General features: G+C 27.8%; 1 protein-coding gene across 4 annotated transcripts in view; it reads right to left on the reverse strand.

The window, feature by feature from the left end:
- Window positions 1-22,722, reverse strand: part of LOC103573609 (ecdysone receptor) — a 107,032-nt gene that overhangs the window by 55,004 nt on the left and 29,306 nt on the right. For 2 of the 4 annotated variants that reach the window (XM_008552763.3, XM_008552762.2), the window contains exons 3-4: window positions 3,698-3,903; window positions 1,620-2,841 (exon numbers count right to left, since the gene is read on the reverse strand). In XM_008552763.3, the coding sequence (XP_008550985.1) occupies window positions 1,620-2,523 (904 nt within the window). In that variant the 5' untranslated portion in view covers window positions 2,524-2,841; window positions 3,698-3,903. The remainder of the gene's footprint in view (window positions 1-1,619; window positions 2,842-3,697; window positions 3,904-22,722) is intronic. The other 2 variants (XM_008552764.3, XM_053742067.1) reach the window with 2 other exon arrangements.

The raw sequence follows: 22,722 nt of genomic DNA on the forward strand, positions 1-22,722 counted from the left end.
TATGTGAGAAAATTAAGGAGCGTGAATTGAAAGCCGAGAAAACGAGAGAAAATGATAATGATGATGATAATAAATATATAACGAGGAGAGCAGAGATAAAAGTGCAGTGTGGCAGTAGTGCAAACGATTGATATGACGGAAATGAGTGGGAATTGTAGATGAAAGAAAAGTAAGATTTAGACGACACTGCGTATAATGTTATATATATATATATATATATATATATATATATATATATATATATATATATATATATATATATATATATATATATATATGTAAAGAGAGAAAGAGATAAAATAATAAAACGGGATAATTGACTGGCTGATGTGACGTCACATCCGTTATAAAAGTCAAAGCTGTTTTAGTTAAGCTATTCTCTTTGTCGCATCATCATGCTTGGCAGAATAATGTGCATCGCACATTATTATTATATACACAGTACATTAAACTAAATATATATAACGATCCTCAATATTTATACGTATAAAAAATTATTTAATTTTCTCATCAATCCGATTGCAGTAAAAAAATGACAGATTATTCACATACTGAAACAGATATAGGACAAAAATTGGCAAAATGGGTTACCTCGAAATTTTTATAAAAAAAGTTTGTTTTTTAAAATAAGGTACCCGCGGGTAATAAGGCCTAAGTGACAGAAATGGTATTTAAAATAACCGCTTCTGCTAAAGGCTACTCTAGAAGAAGGGTCTTGCATAGAGATGTTACGACAAATTTATAGAGTCCCGATACCACGTTCCCTGTCTTCTATATTTCATCATCCGTCATATGCTGTCGTAGCGCAGAAGAAATTATAAAAAACAATCTAGTCTTCTGACTCTTAAAAAGAATACTGATAATTTAAAGTGCTGTTGAGCAAAACAATCTAGTCTTCTGATTCTTAAAAAGTATTGTTGCTAAATTTAAGTGATGATTCATCTCTAATAGCAATTTTATTAAGTATAGTTAAACTATTCCAGTTTGTTTAACCCGTAGGCCTTATTACCCTAGCGTAGTAAAATAAGGCCTATTCGTATGGTTTTTGTAAAAGTATAATTTTTTGTTTGTTTATGGTAAAAATTACCATTACTTCATTACATTTTATGGCTAATGTATTGAAATAAAGATCAATGATACATTTCAATAATTAAATGCAATATTTTCGATTCTATTCAAAATGTCCCTTAACTAGGCCTTATTACCCGCAGGTACCTTATAGGGCAATTGCTTATTGTACTGTACTGCTAGATTGTACTCGGTAGTTCATAATCTACTTCTTTCTTCTACAAATAGAAGTATAAATATTCTAATTAAATTAAATAATAATATATTCAAGACGCGTTTTCATTTATTTCTCTATTCGCACTCAACTGGATAAACGGTACTATCTTTGTTACACTTGTACAGTAAATGGGAACTTTGTCCAAACTTTTCTCGTAAACAAATGGAAGTTATCAAAAAATTAAAGTGCACTTCACTAGTTCATAGAGTAAAACTTCGCTAGTTCATCGCGTAAAAAATTATTTAGCAATGAATTTGGTGTAGAAAATATAAAAATTTAAATACTTTCAATGATCTCATGTATAAATTAACAATAAAAATCTATGCAAACTCACCTATTTTTCCATTGGGACTATAAGGGTCATAACTTCCCGAGCTCATAGGACTGACATATCCATTATTATTAGGCTGTTGTCCCGTTTGGCTGATGGATGTCGACAGTGTCATGCTCGGCTGTTGTTGTAACACCTGTTGTTTTTGAGGTGGTGGTGTTGGTTGCTGCTGTTGCTGTTGCTGCTGCTGTTGTTGCTGCTGCTGCTGTTGCTGCTGCGGCGTTGGCGTATGACAAAGTTGTTGCTGTGGCGTGGTATAAACAAGATGCCGTACCGGAAGATTTTGGGGCGAATTAGGGCTGCTAGGTGCTAGCCAGTCATCTGGTCTCGGCCGCTTATTGCTATTGGCAATGCCCGCAAATAGTGAACCACCAGGACCAACAACAGTGTGTCCACTAACGGTTGAGGATGCCGTCGAACCAATAGACGTTCCTGCCGCTATATCAGGACTTTCGGGTTTAACCATCGGCGCTACCATCGTTGGTTCACCGGTTGTTATTAAGGTCGTACCTTCAGACGTGTCCATACTCGTGGGTGGACTCATTCTGGACGTTGGTGCTAATGCAATGTCACCAGTTCCCATACCGTTTGTACTAAGGTTATTATTGCTGTTGATGTTATTGTTGACGTTGTTGATGTTATTAATAATGGTATGGCTGCTTTCGTTGATATTTGTTGTTGCGTTGATGTTGATGTTGTTATTGTTATTAGTATTATTATTGTTATTATTGTTACCCACAGAATCATGATACCGCGATGCGGCCACGTTACTGTTCACTAAGCTGGTCACCGTAACTCTTGTGCGATCAATTTTTGTGGTAACTGATGTCGAGCCAGAACCACTAGCAGCGCCATGCATATTGACCGAGACTTCGTCAATGGTATCATGTAATTTACCTAAACACATACAATTTTTTTTTATATTATGTGTATTTGATAATATTTAATATTATCACGTCAATACGCGGATTATTTTTAAAATTACTATGGACTAGAATAATAATAACGCGTAAAAAACATGACGCTGGCTAGTGATCCCACCTCGTCTTTTTCCATCATGTGCTCGATTACTTAATTCCCCGTGGTCAGATGCCTGACCACTTCCAGGCACAAGACTGTTTAGGTTTGACGTCTTGCTGGTCTAGATGATCTATTTTTTTAATTTTAATCCGGTAATAGGATACTGGATTTATGGAATCTATTAGTCTCCGCACTGTCACGCTAACTAGAACAAAAAAATAAATTATCGTTTATTTACAAATTTTCAAAGATACCATTTTTTTGACTTGTACTTGAGTTAGTTAACTTATTTTTGGCTACACTTTTTTTTTTTTAACCAACATCATTTTTTTAACTCAAAAATTTAATCAACAACGTCAAGTTCAAATCAAGTTTCACTTAAATTCAAGTCTACTAAGGCCGAGGGCACAATGCTACTAGTTTTTCCCGCCATAATTTTCTGCATGTCAATCAATGTATACTTTCGTATTATCACCAAAACTATATAAATGTCGTTAGACTAGGTTCGTCTGCCAAAAGCATTGTAGATACGGCAACGCAGTAGGGCTCGACGGCCAAACTGACATTGCGGCGCCCGCGAGAACTATCGCCAATGTTACTATTCCCAAAATGGTCAAATAATCTATGCATACAATTTTACAACGTATAAAAGTCTCCGATACCATACAGTATGGCGTTCGAGCCCATACGGACATAGTAATATCTGCAATGTTTCTTACCGTGTAACATTTCAAAAAATATACGTCTAATTTCCGTTTTATATATTTTATATTAACTATGATTTCTACATCAGTTAATGACATCCAAAATTTATTACGCTATATAGAAACCAGACTTATGTTAGTTTCTCCAGTCATTTCCGGTTAGTTAAAAAAAGTTAAATACTAAAGTAAGATCATTTCGGTAAGTGATTAATTATTGCCTCATAAAAGTATTAGAATATAGAAGAGAAAAAATTTCTTTCTCTTTAAGACAAAAAAAAGTGGGATTACTAACAGAATAATTGGCTTTCTACAGTAAATTATATTGTGGTTTTTATATAGTAATTTTGAAAGTCTTACGTTATTGTGTTTTTTGTGTTGACGTCGCTGACGCGACTCAACTTGAATTCTCAATTTCACTCATTCTTACGATGTAATTCATCACTGACAATTATTGCGTTGAATTACAATGTCTTTTGTGATAATTATCGTAGCTTGACGAGTGTCCGCAATCTCAACTGATGCAACATACTAAATTATCTTCAGTTGTTGCAGCGAAATATTATCTGAAACAAATAAATAAAAAAAAGTTAATTATTATAGCACTCATTTTACATAATTACTGGCTGTACCCGCCCGTCTTGCTAACAGTTCATAATATTTTAGTATATAAAAATTAATTTGCTTTATTTCAACATAAGGTTACTTATAGGGGAGACCGGGGAACAATGACCCACTTCAACAAGTAATTATTTTTTGTTTTAGCACTAGATATAAATTGTACTAATCGACTTCAAAAGAGTATTCAACATTATTTTATAATAATTTCAGTAAAAAAAATCGGGAAAAATTATTGACTCTATGGAATTAAGCTACTGAGGGACAGACCCAAAATTTCCTGCTCAAAGAGATCGAAAACTTCAGTTTTCATATATTTTAAAAGTTTTAAATTAAAACATGAAATTAAACATCTTTTTTTTATAAAAGTAGTGTAATTGTAATAATAATGTCAGAAGTTTACTTAGCTCCTTACTAAGTCAATATCAGCCAATAAAATGCCAGAAAAATTAATATCATTAAATTTGCTGCAAGGTGACAATAAATTACTGATAGTTAATATATATTATAACTATTATCGAAACAATTACACTGTGTTAAAGTAATGTAATTAAATGGCTGTTGAAGTATGCAAATACGATATAATTAACAACACGAGCCACAAATGCGGCTGACAAAGTTGCATATGGCTGTGAAAGGTATACCACCGGGTCACAGTGATAATTGATACTCAACTGAGTGAGACAAATGGACTTGTCAACAAAGCATGGATGATAAATTTACACTTGCGCTAAATATATCAATTTTCATTTTTACCTACATTACTTTTTTTAATAAAATATATAATGCGTAGTATTATACTTCAATTACACCGCAAAAAAAAAAAAAAAAAAAAATAACGAATAATATTGTATTCATAGATTAAAACATATGTTCGCGATTGAAAATTGCAGATATGGAAATTAATTTGTTTTTATTCATTTTCCGAGGCAGCATTACTTCATTCAGGCAGGAAATTTAAATAAGATATCAATGGGATCTTCCTTATTACGTGTACTCGTAGATGCGATAGTTATAATCAAAAGGTTATGAGTTTTCCTCATTCACATTTTAACAACCTCTTGTAAGTTGAGTAGAATTGTACAATTAAGCGGCTAATCTAATATTATCGAGTACTCACATTTGTAATGGAAGATTTTTTTTTAAAAATTTTAGTCATGACTATATGATAGAGATGATGGTAACTCTAAGGGCAATTATTTTTTTTTATAAGAGAAGGATATTATGGAAATTTGGCCAAATTAATGGCATAAGAAATTTTTTAATTGAGAACAAATCAATATTTTTTAAAAATTAATAGATTTTATTAAATTTCCAGGATGATTATTCTTGAAAATTAACAAAATATGAAACAGGGCTGTAATGGGAGTTGCTATTAAAATTTTAATAATTTTGACGAGCAACCTGCAGTCACTACGTGACTGCCCAAATATCACTACTGATTTTATAAAATACTCAGAAAAAAATGATTTCTTGTCTCAGAAAATTTTATCTGCACCAAGAAATTTTATGCATCATAAATTCAATACAAAAATTTTATTGGGGCGAGAAAAGATTATTTTGCTCAAGAAATGATTCCTTGCACCAAAAAATTTTTTCTAGTTCTAAATAACTTTTTGGTTTTAATTCACAATGCGAAAAATTTCTTGGGGTAAGTAAAAATTTTCTTTAGGCGAGTAAAGATTTTTTGTGTCAATGAATCCTTTTTTTTTCTATGGACACTTTTTTGGCTTTGAGAAGTTTCCTAAAACCAAATGGAAATATAAAACTTTGTCATTTTGGAATAAATAACGCGATATAAATAATATAGTATATATTCAGTGACATTCAGTCATATTTAGTGACAGAATAATTATAATATTAATTTATTTAAAGAAAATAATTACGATCGTATTTTTTCCCGCGTAATTTAAATGTAATTCGAATGATACAGATAAATCGATTTATCTCAATGATTGATAATAAAAAAGTGTTGAAAATATGAAAAGCACAAATTCAAGTCAAAACCTTTCTAACGATACCAAATTTAATAACATTAACCAATTCTATCATACAGATATGCCTGGAACAAAATTTTCCTTATTCTCTTAATAATATAGAATAGATTAGCGAGAATTAGATCTCTATTTATGGTTAATAATTTTTAATATGTGAGTATGCAAAAAATTGTAAGCTGCGTTATATTGTAAGAAATTTCTGGATTCATCGCAGATTAAATTTGAAGTAGATGCATTTTTTATTCAATTCCCCTTAAGTGAAATTCACTCCAGAGGGAAATTTTTTTAACATTCGAATTTCCATTTCAAAAATAATGCAGATTGAAATAAAATTTCCACTCCGAAATCACCCCAATGGAAAAAACTCCCGATTCTTTCCATATGTGAAGTGATTTTTCGAAAACTGGGGACTGAGTGACGGCGTTTATCGAAATTCAAATGGAATTTGAGTGCGACTACGGATTTTATTTTAATTCGAATTCACTCCGTCACTTAAAGTTCCGGAGTTAAAAAAAAATCACTTAGCATTTTTTTCTGAATAATTTATCTCGATGCAAAAATATAATAAATTTAATTTAAATTAAAAATTACGTTGTGATAAATTTATAAGTAAAAACAAACGGTTATAAATTTTCTATAGCAATAAAAGTAGTTATTGATTTGTGGCTCTTTTGTGATTTTTTTTACCCTTTTGAGCCTAACCTCCGACATTGCCTAACCCTGACCCATCCCACAGACTTTGCCCTCGAGTCTCTTTACCCCTTTATATATATATATCCTCCCTCGTGAGACTTTTTCTCTCGAAAGTCTAGGTCCCGGGAAGTCAATACTCTCACTGAGAATATTTTATCCCACGTAGTTTTAAAATATTTTTTTTTTTTTAACCATAAGACTTTCTATTGTTGTTTCTTAACTTTTTGTATCAATAAATTTTTTTAAATTAAATCGATTATTGGTAAAATGTTATTGAACTACAGTAAGTAAGCGGATTATATCTGAGTTTGTCGATGCTGCCTTAAAATCCGCAACTTTGCCGCATGTTCAAGATCGTACATGCGGTTGCGCGTTTGAGAAATTCAACGTTTCCCTCTCCTTTTTAAATGACGCATACGGTTGACCCAGAAGTGATTTCAACAATAATATATACATTTTAATTTTTTATTATAAAAAAAAAAAAAATAAAGATTTCCATAATTAAAAAAAATTTTTTTTTAAACCCCCATAATTTGACGCAAAATAAAAAAAAAATTATTCCATTAAAATTCTAATTCAAAGGAAACAATTACAAGTCAGTGAACTACAAAGTTATTGACTATTTTTCATCATCGTACACAAGAATCGATGCTTCACTAGCACCTGACGCTCTTTATATTACTTGCATCGTTGAATATTTTATTTTTCAGCTCGCTTGTAAAATTTACTCAGCATTTATAAATATATAGACTGTTAATACGATTAGTGAGCTCTTACTGAGAAAAATCAACTCGTTCACCCACGCGTTATTCAAAAGTTTAACATTAATTTTTCGCACACATCGTGCTCGGAAAAAACGTCTCGAAAACATCATAATATTTAATATATTTTTGTAAAAAAAAATGCGAATCAATAATTGCATTATTTTTATTGTTTATTATCAAGTATTACTTTTAGTACTATTTCATTGATAAAATATCAATTTATATAGGGAATATTCAACTATTACTATCCGCATGAAAATAACATATATGGTCAAAATATATGATAAGTATCAGAAAATATATGTGGCGAATTTAAATATATTTTCTGATATATTTTTTTTATGTTAAAAAAAATAATATTCATCGTATACGAGTCGGTATATATTTAGTATATATATAATATATGTCAATCATATACAAAAAATATATTTTCATCATATATGAAAATATATATTCTTGTCATATACAAAAACTATATTTTTATCATACATAAAAATATATATTTCTATCATATACGAAAAATATATTCTGATCATATATAAAAATATATATTTATATTGTGTATAAAAAAAAATTTTCTTATTCGTATGACGAACTCCAATTAAATTAGATCTAAATTTTGATATACTCTTTAAATTGCAGTGAAAATTTTCAAAATTAGTTAATTTGAAGCGAATATATAATATACCCATATACATATACATACACCGAATAAAATATATGCTTAAATATAACAAAGAAAATATATGGTGTCATATATAATATAAATTATATGCTACTATATATTTCATTTCATATAAAAATTATATATTTTTTGAATATAAAAGGAAATATATCAATACAGTATATTATAAGGTAAATGTAAATATATATAGCTTAATATAAAAAACATATAAGTTACATATATGGAATATATATATTTACTACCGTATATAATTTTATATTAAATCGGCAAAAATCTCTATATGATTTTTTATAATATACAATATAATATATCATATATTTTTTTGTTGCAAACATATATGATTTTATATATTTTAACCATATATTGTTTTTTCATACGGGCACTTTTTGCCAGGGAAAAGTATATCAGTATTTAAATTAGTGACACATTTTTCGCTAGTAAACAGTTAATAGTCACTATTTAAAATTTAAAAGAGCACAGCAACTAAAAATTACTATATGGTTTGTAATTTTTCAAAAATAGATCGATAAAATTTACAATTGGTAGAGACAGCGTATACGAGAATGTATTCTAAGTTTAGAGATTTTCGTTCAAAGAAGACATCGAACCGTTGGACTCAGAACAGGATTCGCACGCGGGAGATCAGGGTTCGAATCTCGGTTACGTCAAGTGGTTTTTAAATTTGAAAATTTACACCAAAAACTCTACTCTTCATTTTAGGTTTCAATATTTACCTGTAAATTCAATTGAATTGAATTGAAAATCGGTTGACGCCTAACTCTTGAGTTTATAATTTAAAATGAGTAATTTTAACCCATATTTTAAAATAAAACTTCTTATATTTTTTTATCCATGTAAACAAAAAATATATAAATTTCTATAATAACAAATGAATATTTAAAACTACTGTACGTCGTTCACATACATATGAGCTGGTAAATATAAAAGTAAATTCTCACGCGGTAAATAATTGCTGTAGAATACATACACGCGAAATTGCATTATTCGTAAAACGTTTTACCATAAAGATACAGATTGTAACATTTCACCTTTTCTCAAGATCGATTGAAACATAGCAATACATTCCATAGTTTTTTTTTTTTTTTTTTATTATTGTACTATAGTATGAGTCATTATTTATTCTCATATATTTTACTGTTGAATACGAAACAAAAAATTAATAAGTTTCAATTCACGCAATCGTTATATATGTTTCATATACACAATGAAAATGTACTATTGACCCTCAGTGGTCATACTTCCGACACGAATCGTAACGGTCACAAGGGATCTATAGGACTCTAGCGTCTTTGGTCAGTTGTAGAAATTAAACTAATCAATATTTTAATAATAAATTTTTTAGAGGTATAATAGAGGTAATTTTGAATTATGAATTGGAAATTTAAATTTTCTTTAAAGAAAAAATTTATTGATGCAAGAAATGTTTTCTTGTCTCCAAAAAATTTTTTTTTCAATTCATAATGCAAAAAATTTTGAGGATAAGTAAAAATTTTTTCCGCCAAAAATCCTTTTTTTCTGTATTTAAATTTTTTATGAAAACTTGGGGTAAATTTTCAAAAATAACAGTATTTCGAAATACAATCTATGAATAATTTTAATAGTCCAAAAAATATATCAATTTTAGTAAAAAAGTGAAAAATTTTATTTTGGAAATTTATATAAAAAAATAAGTTATTCGTTTTTTGAAAATATCTTCATAAATATTGAGTTCTATGAAAAATAGCAAGAGACCTTTTTTGTAGGGTTTTAAATTCTGTAAAAAAAAGGTATCTTATACTTTTTTGAAAAACTGGATAATTATTGAAATATTTAAAGTTTAAAATTCAAATAATGCATTTTAGAAATTTTGAGTTTCAAATTGACGTCTTATGTCTACCACATGACCATTAAGGATTATAATAATAAAAAGTAACTAGTAGTTAACTATGGTAATTTTCTCACTAAAAATGAATTGAAGAAAAAAAAAATTTTTTTTATGTATGAGATAATCTTCACAAAAGAACACGAAACTTTATACAGCAAGAACGTAGACGCGATCAATAAACTCGAGGGTTCGAGTTGAATTTTCCCATACTCAAGCAAATACATTGTTGTCATAAAATAAAATATTCAAGTATTATTTAAAAAAATAAAAAAAATTTTTTGATTTTAAACGAAGCCGCGGTTTTGTTGGTTTTATTTAAATGCCCAAACAGAGTAAGTTGGGATGTTGGCCATAAAAGGATAAAAATCCTGTGAGTATATATATATATATATATATATCTCCCAGGGACAGCGTCTGGGATGCGGCAAGTAACGACGTCAGGGCCAGGGTTTCACTCTCGTTCTCTCTTTTACTTGTAATCTCTCTACTTCTCTTATCGTGGCTCCTGGGGCTTGTGTTGGGTACAAGAGAGGGGAAACATCTAGGTCAATGCCTGCCCTCGTCCCGGGGTTTTCGTTGCCCCAACCTTACACCAAAATTCAAGCTTGCTTATTTACTAATACAATCTTCAAACTTTACTCTCATGTTTGTATACTTTTTATATACACACATACATTCGTATGTTTATATACACATATATGGATACATATATGTATAGATGTATGTGGCTACTGGACTACTCGATGTTTCCCTCCCTATATACGTTTTGCAGTAAAACTGGGACATTTAATCGATCCTGCAACCGCGATATACGATCACCGACGTTTCCACGTGGTTTCACAACACAACATTGGTTATTTAATAAAGATTTATATATAAATATATATAGTATCAATTGTTATTTCGAAAAAAATAATATTTTTCAAAATAATATTTTTTTTTGCATTACAAAAAAAAATATTTTTATTTAATAGAATTTCCAGTAATTTAAATGAAAATAATGACGATATTATAAAAATATGATTATTTTTAGACATTCATAAATATGTACTTTAGACTTTTTAATAATTGAATTTAAAAAATTGATAATTTACAATTTTCTGTTTTGTTATTTTAATTAATTCATTAAGAAGTTTGAAAAAATTGATTCTGAGGTAAAATGGGACATAATGAAAAAGTTTTGATGATGGCCAATTTTATTTCAGTCAATTTTTCGATCAAATAAATCAGATAATTAATGCGAAATATTTTTTAAAAAATAATTTTTGACATGATCCTGAAGTTAGCAGACAATTGGTAATTTTTGGATTTTTTTTCTTCACCAAATCGATTACAAAAAAAAAAAAAAAAAAAAATGCGCATGTAGAAAATTTAAAAAACTACAGGTGCAATTTTTTCAAATACTTTTTTTTTATAGTCTATCGTCCAAAAAAAAAATCCAAAAATTATTAGACGCCCGCTAACTTCAAATGACAATTAAGTTAGCAGATATTTTAAAATTTTTGAATTTTTCCAACAAAAAAATAAATATTTCGAAAAATTGCACGTGTAATTTATGAAATTTTCGACATGTTCATTTTTTTAGAAATATTTTTTTTTCATTATTAAACTTTTAAAAAAAAATTTTTTTTTTAATTTCAAATGTCTGCTAACTTTACTATCATTAACTTCAATATCATATTTTTGGCGCGAATAATTTTTCATCCTCCTAAGAAAATTTTTTTATTACAAATTGAAAATAAAAATTTTCTAAGGGCGAGAAAAAATTTCTTACTTTAAAAATTTTTGTCTTCAATTCAAGTCAAAATTTTTTTTGTACCAAGAAAATTTTCTTTTGTGTATAAAAAAAATTTTTTACGTTTTAAAAATCATTTTTCATATTCCCCCGATTTTATAACAAAAAAAAGTTGAAGTCTTTTAAAAAGTCGATATTTATTTTCTCGGGATAATTTTCCTTTTCATTAATATTTTATGAGAATATTTAAATTGTTGTTCTATAGATAAAATTTCTTAACGTGTAGGTTTGATATATGTTAAATATATCTACTGAAAAAAGACTTTTGAATGTTGATAGAGTGAAATCATTAATGTATCCAACTTTCAGTTAAAAAATATTGAGAACACCAACTGCCACGTGTAAGATTTGACCCGAATGTAAAATTCATGCACGTTTCGATTCTTATATTAAATATAAGATCTATGTGACATGATCATACTGTACATTTTATACAGACGAAAAAGGATTTTTACACGTGCTCTTGAGTACGATAACTGAATAATAAACCACGAAATAAAAAATAAATTGAAATTGAAGTATGCAATATAAAAATAGAGAAGATATGAAATTATAAAATTTTAAAAATTGGCAAATAGTTATTGTATATGAGAAATCTGTAGTCGATTTCTCAGTACAGGATTGATACTTCACGTCAGTAAAATTATTCCAGAGAATGCGGATGAGAAATTTCTGCGTGCACGCCCTTCTTCTTCTCTCTTATATTCGTGTCTCACGACAGGCAGATCAAGAGTTTCAACTCTACGATTATATGCGATCATGTCGATTCACGAGTCTTTCAGTAAGTACTTTGGTATGCCAAACAGATCATTGAATTACAAATTTTACCAAACGAAACATCATTTTTTTTAGAGATAATTATTTATCAATATTGTGTTTGATCAAAATATGGTAGATATGAAAATATATTTAAATAAATAAACATATTCATTGATAAAAGATAAATTTGAAAATGAATTCTTATTTTTTCAGCATATATGCACCAAAAGTTTAAATTCCTTCCCTGTTTAGCGGGAATAAAGTCGTTCTTTTATGAGAAACCAAGTGATGAAAATTAGCGCATGCGCCATTCTTCCCAAAAACGAAGGCAGAAATTAAAATTTTCAGGTACAGATCTGGTAAAATTTTATACACACCACGAAGGGTAGGACGTCTTAATCCATGTGTTTTTCACCCTTACCTCGGGTAGGTGGATTAGAATGTTCTACTTTTCTCCCATGGAGTGTAATTTACTATTATCCTGTCACCTGCATTGAAACTGCGAGTTTAAATGCCTGCTTTGCCAATTGAAAGATGTCAATTTCAGAACAATGCGGTTTAACGAGCAGATTGATCAGTTTCTCCCCTAAGAAAGAGATTAATTAGTTTCTGTCCGCTAAATTTATTTCTGACCATTTCATACCAGTTAGAATCACATTCGTTTACTGTAAGCCTCTAAATATTTACTCTCGAAATCTGAAATAGTGAAAACGACTGGAAAATAGTGTATACACACTATTTCAGATTTCGAGAGTAGATAATTCTAATAACCAACCAAACTGACCGAAAATAATGAGTTTCAAAACTCAAAATCGTTAAATTAATGAAAAGTCATTAGTTTCCTTTTTAAATTAATCAACTTTGCGCATTTGAAATACTCTCTAAAAACTCTCTCTGAATTAGTGAAAATTACGTAACAATCATTATTTGGTCTCGTGAAAAATGAATCATACATGGCCATGTATGTCCATGCATGATTTTGTATCACTGTAAACGGCCATGCATGACGATTAAAAAAGTTTGTATGCCCATGTATGGCTACATATGCTCCATATATGACCATATATGCTTCATATATGAGCTACGCATGGCCATGTATGATTCATTTTTCATGGGGTAGTAAATAGTCACTTTTCGCCAGTGAAAAGTATACCAGTATTTGAATTAGTGACATACTTTTCATCAGTAAACAGTGAATAGTCACTATTTTCAGAATTTCAAATTTAAGAGAGTACAGCTGTACTTTTTTGCCGCGCTTTTGGTCAGAAATTAGCTAATTTCTGATCTCAAACATTAAATCTACCAGTTTCTAAGGTTATACGGCAAATATGGTATGGAAAACTGAATAAAATCACTATTTCAGACTTCGGGTAATGTCGGCCCTCGTTTTCGGGATGGGCAGTCAATCACCCTCGTCTGAAATCATATTGTTTCATCCCTTGCCACGCAACAAACTATTGAGAAAAAAAAAAAAAAAAAAAAATGCTTTAATTTTAAAAGCTATAATTATCGTATCTTATTGAAAAAGTAATTTAAAAGTTTTAAAAGTCTTGTTATATAACTTATTAGCCACATTTCGATAATTTTACTTTAATAGGTCAATTTGATTTTTTTTTTAATTTCACCACCTATCGTTCGTGTTTTATTGGAGTTAAAGAACAAAAAGCAACTGCTTGTCACGAAAGAACAATTTTATGCAATTTGTTGACCTCATTTTCTTTAAAAACGTTTTTTCTTAGCAATATATCTAATAAATTGAATTTAGAATTTTTTTGGAAAGTAATGGACCAAAAACAAAAATAAAAAATTTTTAGACTGAAAAATGTCAAAAAATTTTTCGTTCGATTATAGTCTAACTGAATTTTGATTTTAATCTTTACTGAAAATGGCCAAAATTTTAATTGCCGCCAGATGTCACCACAGTACCAAACTATTAGGTTATTTTTTAAAGGAAATTTCCCCGCGAAATTTAAATAAAAATTTAAAACACTTTTAATAATGACAAAAAAAAGGAAACTTTGAAAAATTTCATTTCTTTTGATCAATAAAATAAAAGAATGTGATGTTTGTCTCTTTTACCTAAATAACGGTAAAAAAACGGATAAAATATTGAAGATATTTTAACGGGATCTTTCCAACTAATTAAGCATTTAATTTTAAACGATTAAAAAATTTGCATGTTTGTTATTTCGTAATAATTCAAATAAAACAAAGACAGAAGGCGATAACAAATTGCGGGAATTATATTTACATTTCGAGCCATTATGAAAATATATATAATTCATAAATAACAAAATAACCGAAACTATGAACTGTCACGAATTCAAATAAAGACATATCTTACACTAAATTTAAATACTTTCTTATATGCAAATATGTATAGAAACAATTTACTATTCCCTTAAAAATATAACTTATTTTTCAACAAATTAAATTTTTCAAAAAAATGCAAGAGTCTGCATACTTCATGTTCAAAAATTTTTTTGATCCCTTAGAAATTTAATTTTTTTCTGTCATCAATTTCCAAAATCAGATACAAATTTTCCAATTCACTATCGGGATTCAAAAACTGAAAAATATTTTTTCGAAGCATTACTATTCTTTTTTTTTTTTTTTTTTTTATTCAAGTCAAATATAAAATCACAGAATTTTTATAAATGAGTTGGATATTTTGCATTTGTACATGGTTCCATTTTTTTTCTACTAGGAAATAAATAAAAAAAAAAATAAATAAAATAAAATAAAATAAATAATAATATTGTAAAATAAAATGTAACATATAGTTTTGAAGCAAAGCAGGACGTGCAACATGATACGGGACCAGGCGCGGTAAATCGATTGTTCTTTTAGTAATTTCAGTGCATGCGCATTGCAACTGGGCCAGAGGGAAAACCACCCCCGCATTTATAGTCAGAGGGAGAAAAAGCGACCGAGGGTAAGTCTAGAAAGGGGATGAATATATATGTAGGTATATATAGTATAGAGAATTGTATAGAATGTAGATACTATAGTGTAGATTGAAGTGTGTGTATTTCTGAATGCTTTAGCTCGAATAAAGGGAGAGATATATATGTATTAAAGTAGAGGGGTAAAACTAGACACGATACGTGGGGTAGCTACCCTGTCAATGCACCACGACCTAATTCACAGCGCAAGGTTATAAAGTCAGACAATATAATACTGTTTATTAATTTTTTCAAAAATATACTTATAAATTTGTTGTTATTTTTATATTATTATTTATAGTTAATAAAAAAATTTATAAAATTTATTTACTAAGAATTTAATAATAAACTAAAATTATTTTTTATTGCAACAAGAAAAATAAAATATATATTATTGTCATTATAAATATTTTATTTTGAGTATATGACAAAAAAAATGATAAAATATATTTGTGAGACAGGAATAAATTTAACGACATTAATTTTGTTTTAAAAAATGACAAGTGCAATATGAAAGAATAAAGACTGTGTAGGAATGGAGATGAGAGAAATTACTACCAACCGCTGACTTATAAACGTTAAATCACTTGCAAGCCGCATAAACATGCCAGGAATATCTACATCCATACGATAAGTGAACATGGATAGTCGTAAAAATTTCTTCCTGTCCAGAAAAAGATGAAAGACGTAGTAAATAAAAAAGTTACAATATGATGACCTTGAAATTGTGGGAAAAAAAAAATAAAAAACAATATCAATAAATTTTTGGTTAAAAATAAGTGCGTCTATAATAAAAATTAAGTATTTTTTTTTTCTCAGATTTTGTTATCGCGTACAGTAAAGTAATGAAAGGTTAACGAGTAATAATAGAACGTTAGATATTAAAATAACTTTATACAACAAAGAGTCGCTTATTGAACTTGATTGTATGGCCAAGGATATTCACATAATTGATAAACGAGTACACGAGTGATTAAAGATAGTAGCAATGGATTTTATATATCCTTAATGAAGTAATAAAAATAAAAAAGTTGAGCTTGTACTACAAACTGCAAATTGATCTCTTTATTTTTTATGATACTGAACTTGGCGGACGTCTAATAATTTGTGGATCATTTTAAAAAATGCTAATTTTAAAAAAAAAGTATTTTAAAAAAATTACACTTGTAGCTTTTTTAATTTTCTACATGTGCATATTTTTAGTTTTTTTTATTTTTTTTAATTAAGGAGGTTCAACCGACACTAGTAAGTTAAAGTAGTGTTTGAATTTTTTTGTTTGCTAAATTTTTCTAATAGTTATGAAAATTCATTATTTTAATTTATAATAACATAACAAATTCATAAATTAATATTTATTAGTTATTTAATTAAAGAAAGTAATTAAATGACTTGGTTATTTTTGACTCATGATTTAATAAAAAGATTTGGCAACAGCGCGCTCTAACTTCTTACACATCGATATTCAAATTAAAGCGGGAAAAATTTATTTATAATCTCGTCTTTCTTATTAATGTATTTCTATCTTTGTTTTTTCTCTCAGCTGCTTCCGCGACGTTGCCAAACCCTCAATAATTTGTATCTCTGTCGATAAACGAGATTAAATAATAAAGTTTAACTTGAATTATTTACATAATTACAACGGTAACACTATATTGTTAAAATCTTATCATATTCCAAAAATATTCAAGTTTATGGCATGTGGATTTTTATTTCTTAAACTTGGGAGGTTAATAATGAAAATAATCGAACAAGTCATGACGGAAGCTTGTCCGCCATAAGAGCCTGTGTATAAGAACTTTGAAAACGTCATTTTTAAATCTTTTTTTCTAAAAAACTAGGCGGTGGGTCATATTCAAATTTTGAGAATACATAGATAAAGTACTTCTTTACATGTATACTAAGTTTCAAATCTTAAAATTGGAAAATCCTTTTTACATTAGATTCGGTCAAACCTCCTTAAAAAAATTCTTCTTTTCAATTCAAAATGTAAAAAATTTATTGAGGTCAAAATTTTATTGGGTCGAATAAAATTTGTTTTTTTTTTTTTTTTCGGTGTACAATTAATTTTTTATTAAAGTAAATCCAATTTAAAGGGAAAAATTTACTTTTATTTATTTATATTTAATTAGTGGATTTTATTTTTCTCTCAATTATTTTTGAATCTAAATTAAATTAATTAATTTATTAGTGATTAAGTTTTAATGATTAGAATAGTTTAAAAATTACCATGAAATTAATTAAAGTTATTAAATAAATAAATAAATATATTAATTATTTTATGAATATTTAAAGCTGTGTTATATTGAAAATTTAATGATTTAATTTATAGTCGGAAATTTTGACTGTTTGCTATTAATTAAAGGCAATTTTAATAATTAACATGATTTTTTAAATTCAAATTTGAATATTATTCATATAGCTGAAGATTATTTAAACGAAAAATATTTTCAATTTATAGAATTATGCTCTACTTAAAGTATAAATAATTGATGATTGATTAAAAATTTTCAGAGATAACGCAGCTAAAATTGGAAGTGAATGCGAAGCGGATGTGTTTTTTATTTAATTCCCTTGGGGTAAAATTCACTTCAAAGGGGAGTTTATTTTAAATTTAAACTCCGAATCGGAGATAAATGTGAATTAAAAAAAAATCAAGATCAATTTTCTACAGTATATACTTTCATAAATTTAACTGTCAAATGACTTTACATGAACTTGACATTCAAATACGCAGTAATTAAAAAATTAATTTTTGAAAATTCATTGACGTGGAAAAATGTTAAATTTACATATTTAACGTCAAGTCCGTTAAGTTTACGTTTTCAACGTCGACTACGTTCAATTTACGATTCAAATTTAAGCGCAGATTGTAACCGAGTTTAAATGCCTCCAGCCACTGGAAACAAGACAATTTAAGTCCAATAGTGCATATACAAATTCAACTGTCAGTTTGGTTGGTTAAAATGACATGATTATTTTGGAGTTAACAACAAGAAAACGTGATTATAGATTCCGACAGCTCTGAAATAATAATTTGAGAAACTAATATATCAGATATAAACTGCACGTTTTCTGCGATAAAGAAAAAACTGATGATTTTAAATTTGCTGACTTGTATAATGATCTGAAATTGATTTTGTGTGACAAGTTGAACAGGCATTGAAACTCACTATTTCTATACGAGTAATTTCAAAGAATGAATTAATAATTGATTTTGATTTGGAATAATTAAATAAACTTTTGATCGACTCAAACATCAAATTTATTTGTACTCTAGTAGAAATAATCTACACTGTGAAAAATTTCCAACAAATTTTACTATGGGTACATTGTAACACTGGACTATAAAAAAACTGGTACAAAATTTACAAGTATCCCATAGAAAACGGTATGCGCAGACGACACGATTGGGACCTATGCGCATTCGTTTACTATGGGACGTAAATTTTGTACCAGTTTTTTTATGGTCCGGGGTTACAATGCACCCATAGTAAAATGTAATGGGAATTTTTCAGTGTAGACTTTACTCGATTTCAAACCAGTAACTGGCCAGCGATCCCAGCTAAAAACTAGAAATCCCGCCACCTACAACTAAGGCGTACACATTGGTCACACTTATATATTTTCTGTACTAGTGTGTATGTGTGTGTTTATTTTTTTTCTGTTTAACCTCTTTTTTTTAATGTGTACGTTTATATGTAAATAATTTTATGATAAATAATTAATAATATACATATTGAAAAATGGAATCAATGAAAAAAATGAATACAATAAGTGAACTGCGACTATGGGTTATAGAAACAAATATTGTAAATTGTCATTTAGACGAATCATTAAAAACTGGGAAGGAAGAAGTCGAAAGAAAGAATAATTAAAAAGAAAAAATATTATACATTATTAATAATAAAATTTTAGTTATAATTAATTTTTAAAAGTGCGATTTAATGATTACATTTATTTTAAAAATATAATGATGTTACCGGCTTTGTAGTTTAACATTCATAAATTAAACTTTGATTTTTAGTCAATGAAAGGCTCAATAAATAAAATTTTTAATAATTTTGTTTGTCAATCATTATTTTTATTTTAAGTTATAATTTATTTATTTAAATTAATTAATTTTTAATGTCTGTCAATGCGGGTCAATATTTATTTATTGATCTATATATATCTATGCTTCAGGTTAGATTTATCTATCGCATATAAATTTTTGGAGTAATTTTGAGAAGGATACATAAATTTGAATTAATTTTTAATTTGTCTGGGTATTTTTTAAAAAATCGTTTTACTTTTCCGAGGAACTGATAATTTTAATAACCTCAAAACCTAAAATTTTAAAGTGACAGTTTTTTCAAAGCCGCCATGTTTCTCTTGGATCTCTAGTAAAATTGGCCAGTTACTTGACAAAAATTCGATTTCATTTCTACTAGGGTAGGGCAATAAGTCCTGTATATTTTAATTATAAATTTCTTATAGAAGTTTATTGGCTGAGTACCATAATTATTAATATTCATTATCAAAATTTATTTTTTTTAAATTACCCGCCTTTTTTATCTAAGATGTCGCTCTAAGTCTTCTACCATCACGCGGTTACAAAAAAAATGTCTGCTACCTTTGTCATAAACAGTCGGTTTTCGGCTTATTTTCATAAATTAATCAATTAGTTATAATTAAACAATGACTTCATTAGCAACGTTTACAATAGAGTTCTATTCTATGTAAGTTGAAAGCAAATGAAACAAGAATTAGGTCGGTTTAGTGATTATTCAACTAGTTATTGTTTTTACAAATACCCGCACAAGCCAAACGACATCCCTGACATTTTAAATTAACGAAAGTTATTTTGACATGAATATTAAATTAAACAATTCGAAATTTCGTCAGGATAGATAATTAAATTATTTATTTATGATAGTATGCATTCAATTCTATTTCTGTTTATTATTCAAATTTAAAAAATGAATTAATCTGAAAAAATTAGTCGAAATTTTTTAGTCTGACAATAAAACCCATTCTAAGTTTTAGCTTTTAAGGCGCGAAATTTAAATAAATTATCTTAGGTAAATTAATTAATATGGTTTTTTTGAAAAAATATTTATATTGTGTAATTCGTAAAAAAAAAATTTCAATAATTAGCTTTATTTTAAGCTAAAAAAAAAACATTATATAGAAAATGATAGAACTTTGGTGATAATAAATTTTTTTTTAGTAAAAAAAAAAAAAGTAGAATTAAAAAAAAATAATTTTATGATAATAAATTAAAAATATAATTTAATTAATTAAAATGTCTCATGAAATTATTCAGCAAAGTAACTGTCAAATATATAACGTTTTAACAAGCTCTTGATATTTCACCCTTCAGAATATATTACCCTTAAAATAAACCTCGAATTTAGTGAATGCGGATTATTAATTTAAGTAATAAAAGTTGATTAAAAAGTTTTTAATTAAAGTATTAGAAAAATGTTACTTTTTATGATTATAAATAAAAAAAAAAATATTTAATAGAATATAATTAAAATTGTAAATTTTCGATTGATACTTTTTTCCGATATCGGGCACCAATAAAAGCCATTTTTAGACTAAATTAAATGACGAGCTTCAACAAAACTCTCTAGAGCTTTGATGAATATCTATTTACTTCTCCTCGCCAATCGCGGAGTCTCGTGTATCGATTCTTAATGTATCAAATATCACTGATGTGGTACAAAATGCGTATAGTAACCGTTTGCTTATTTTATGATACTATTTGAAGTAGAAATAAAGTGGGTTAACTGCGCAAATTAATAGATACCGTAGATAAAAAAAAATTTGTCTATTAACATTACTTTAGGCCTAAAAATTTTACAAATTTTTTTTTACTTTTAGTTCAACTAAATGTTAATATTTTATATTCATTAAATGTCGGATGATTAATTATATATTTTAACATAGATATGAAAATTACTATGATCCACAACTATCATATATTTTTTTTTGTTATTAAAAAAAAATTGTACACTTTCTCTTGAGAAAGTATTAGTTTATTTTTTTTTTTTTTTTTTTTTTTTGTTATTAAAAGGAAGGTAACTGTGCGAAACTGGGGTTCCACAGTTACTAGGGTCGACGAAAAATTTATTTGTAGCTTTAGAGGTTTGGTTTCTTTTCTTGAGAGCCAAGCAGATCATATATTAAATGATGAATAATTTATAAAAGCAGAGTTAAATTTATGATGAATTCGAAGGGTTGGAAAATTAATTACAATTTTAAAAATCGGCTTTGTGAAAAACTATATATATATATATACAGTTTAAATATTTTTTTAAATATTCAGAGATCACTTTTGTAAATATAATTGAGAAATATTTTGAATTTTTTTTATTAAACTTTTTCAAAAATTAAGAGTCAGTCCGAAAAATATTAATGACTTGTTTTATGATAAAAATTTTTTTTTTTTACAAAATTTTGGGGGTACCCCGTTTTGTCTCCCCTCCTTTCCCTATATGTATATATGTATATATATATTTAATTAAAATTTTAATTTCAAAAACAATTTTTTCACCTAAATAAATATAAAAAGTGTTTGATCTTACATGTCCTCTAGAAAGATAAATTACTTTTACAAGGATCGATGACTTCACATGAAAAAGACATATATATGAAAAAAAAAAGAAAAAAAAAATAAGAGATGAGATAAATGAGATTGGTGGTTCAAGGGAAAGACTCCTGTGCTCTCTTTCAATAACACCCGGGCATTGAGAGAGGATTGATACGAGGGAGAGTAGAAAGAACGTGAGTGGGTGCGCCAAGAAGAGTATCCTGGAGGAATGTCGTTGGCCATGAAGGCGAAAAGAAGGATCCTCAGGCTAAATCGACGTTAAAAAAGTAACATAAAAAAAAAATAACTACGGAAAAAAAAATAATAAAATAAAATAAGGAGTGAAAGAATTTAAAAAATATACGAATAAGAATAAGATAAAAAAATTTTAAGGAACAGGATCTGAAGGTGAAGACTCTGTGGATTCATTCGAACAAAATTAACCTTGAGACGCGTCTTAATGTTGATTAATGAATTCTCATCATGATGTTCTAATGTCTATGTAAAAAATTAACAAAATTACTATAATAATTAATAGCTTTTTTCATGGATTAATATTTCGCATGGCAAAAAAAATTAATTTTAAACTGCGAATTATATATAAGTATGAGTTTAACGTTTAAAAAAATATTAAAAAATTATTGGATAGAGGTTTAACACGATAGCG

This window comes from Microplitis demolitor, chromosome 9, assembly GCF_026212275.2.
Source record: "Microplitis demolitor isolate Queensland-Clemson2020A chromosome 9, iyMicDemo2.1a, whole genome shotgun sequence".
In the NCBI taxonomy this organism is placed as follows: Eukaryota; Metazoa; Arthropoda; class Insecta; order Hymenoptera; family Braconidae; genus Microplitis; species Microplitis demolitor.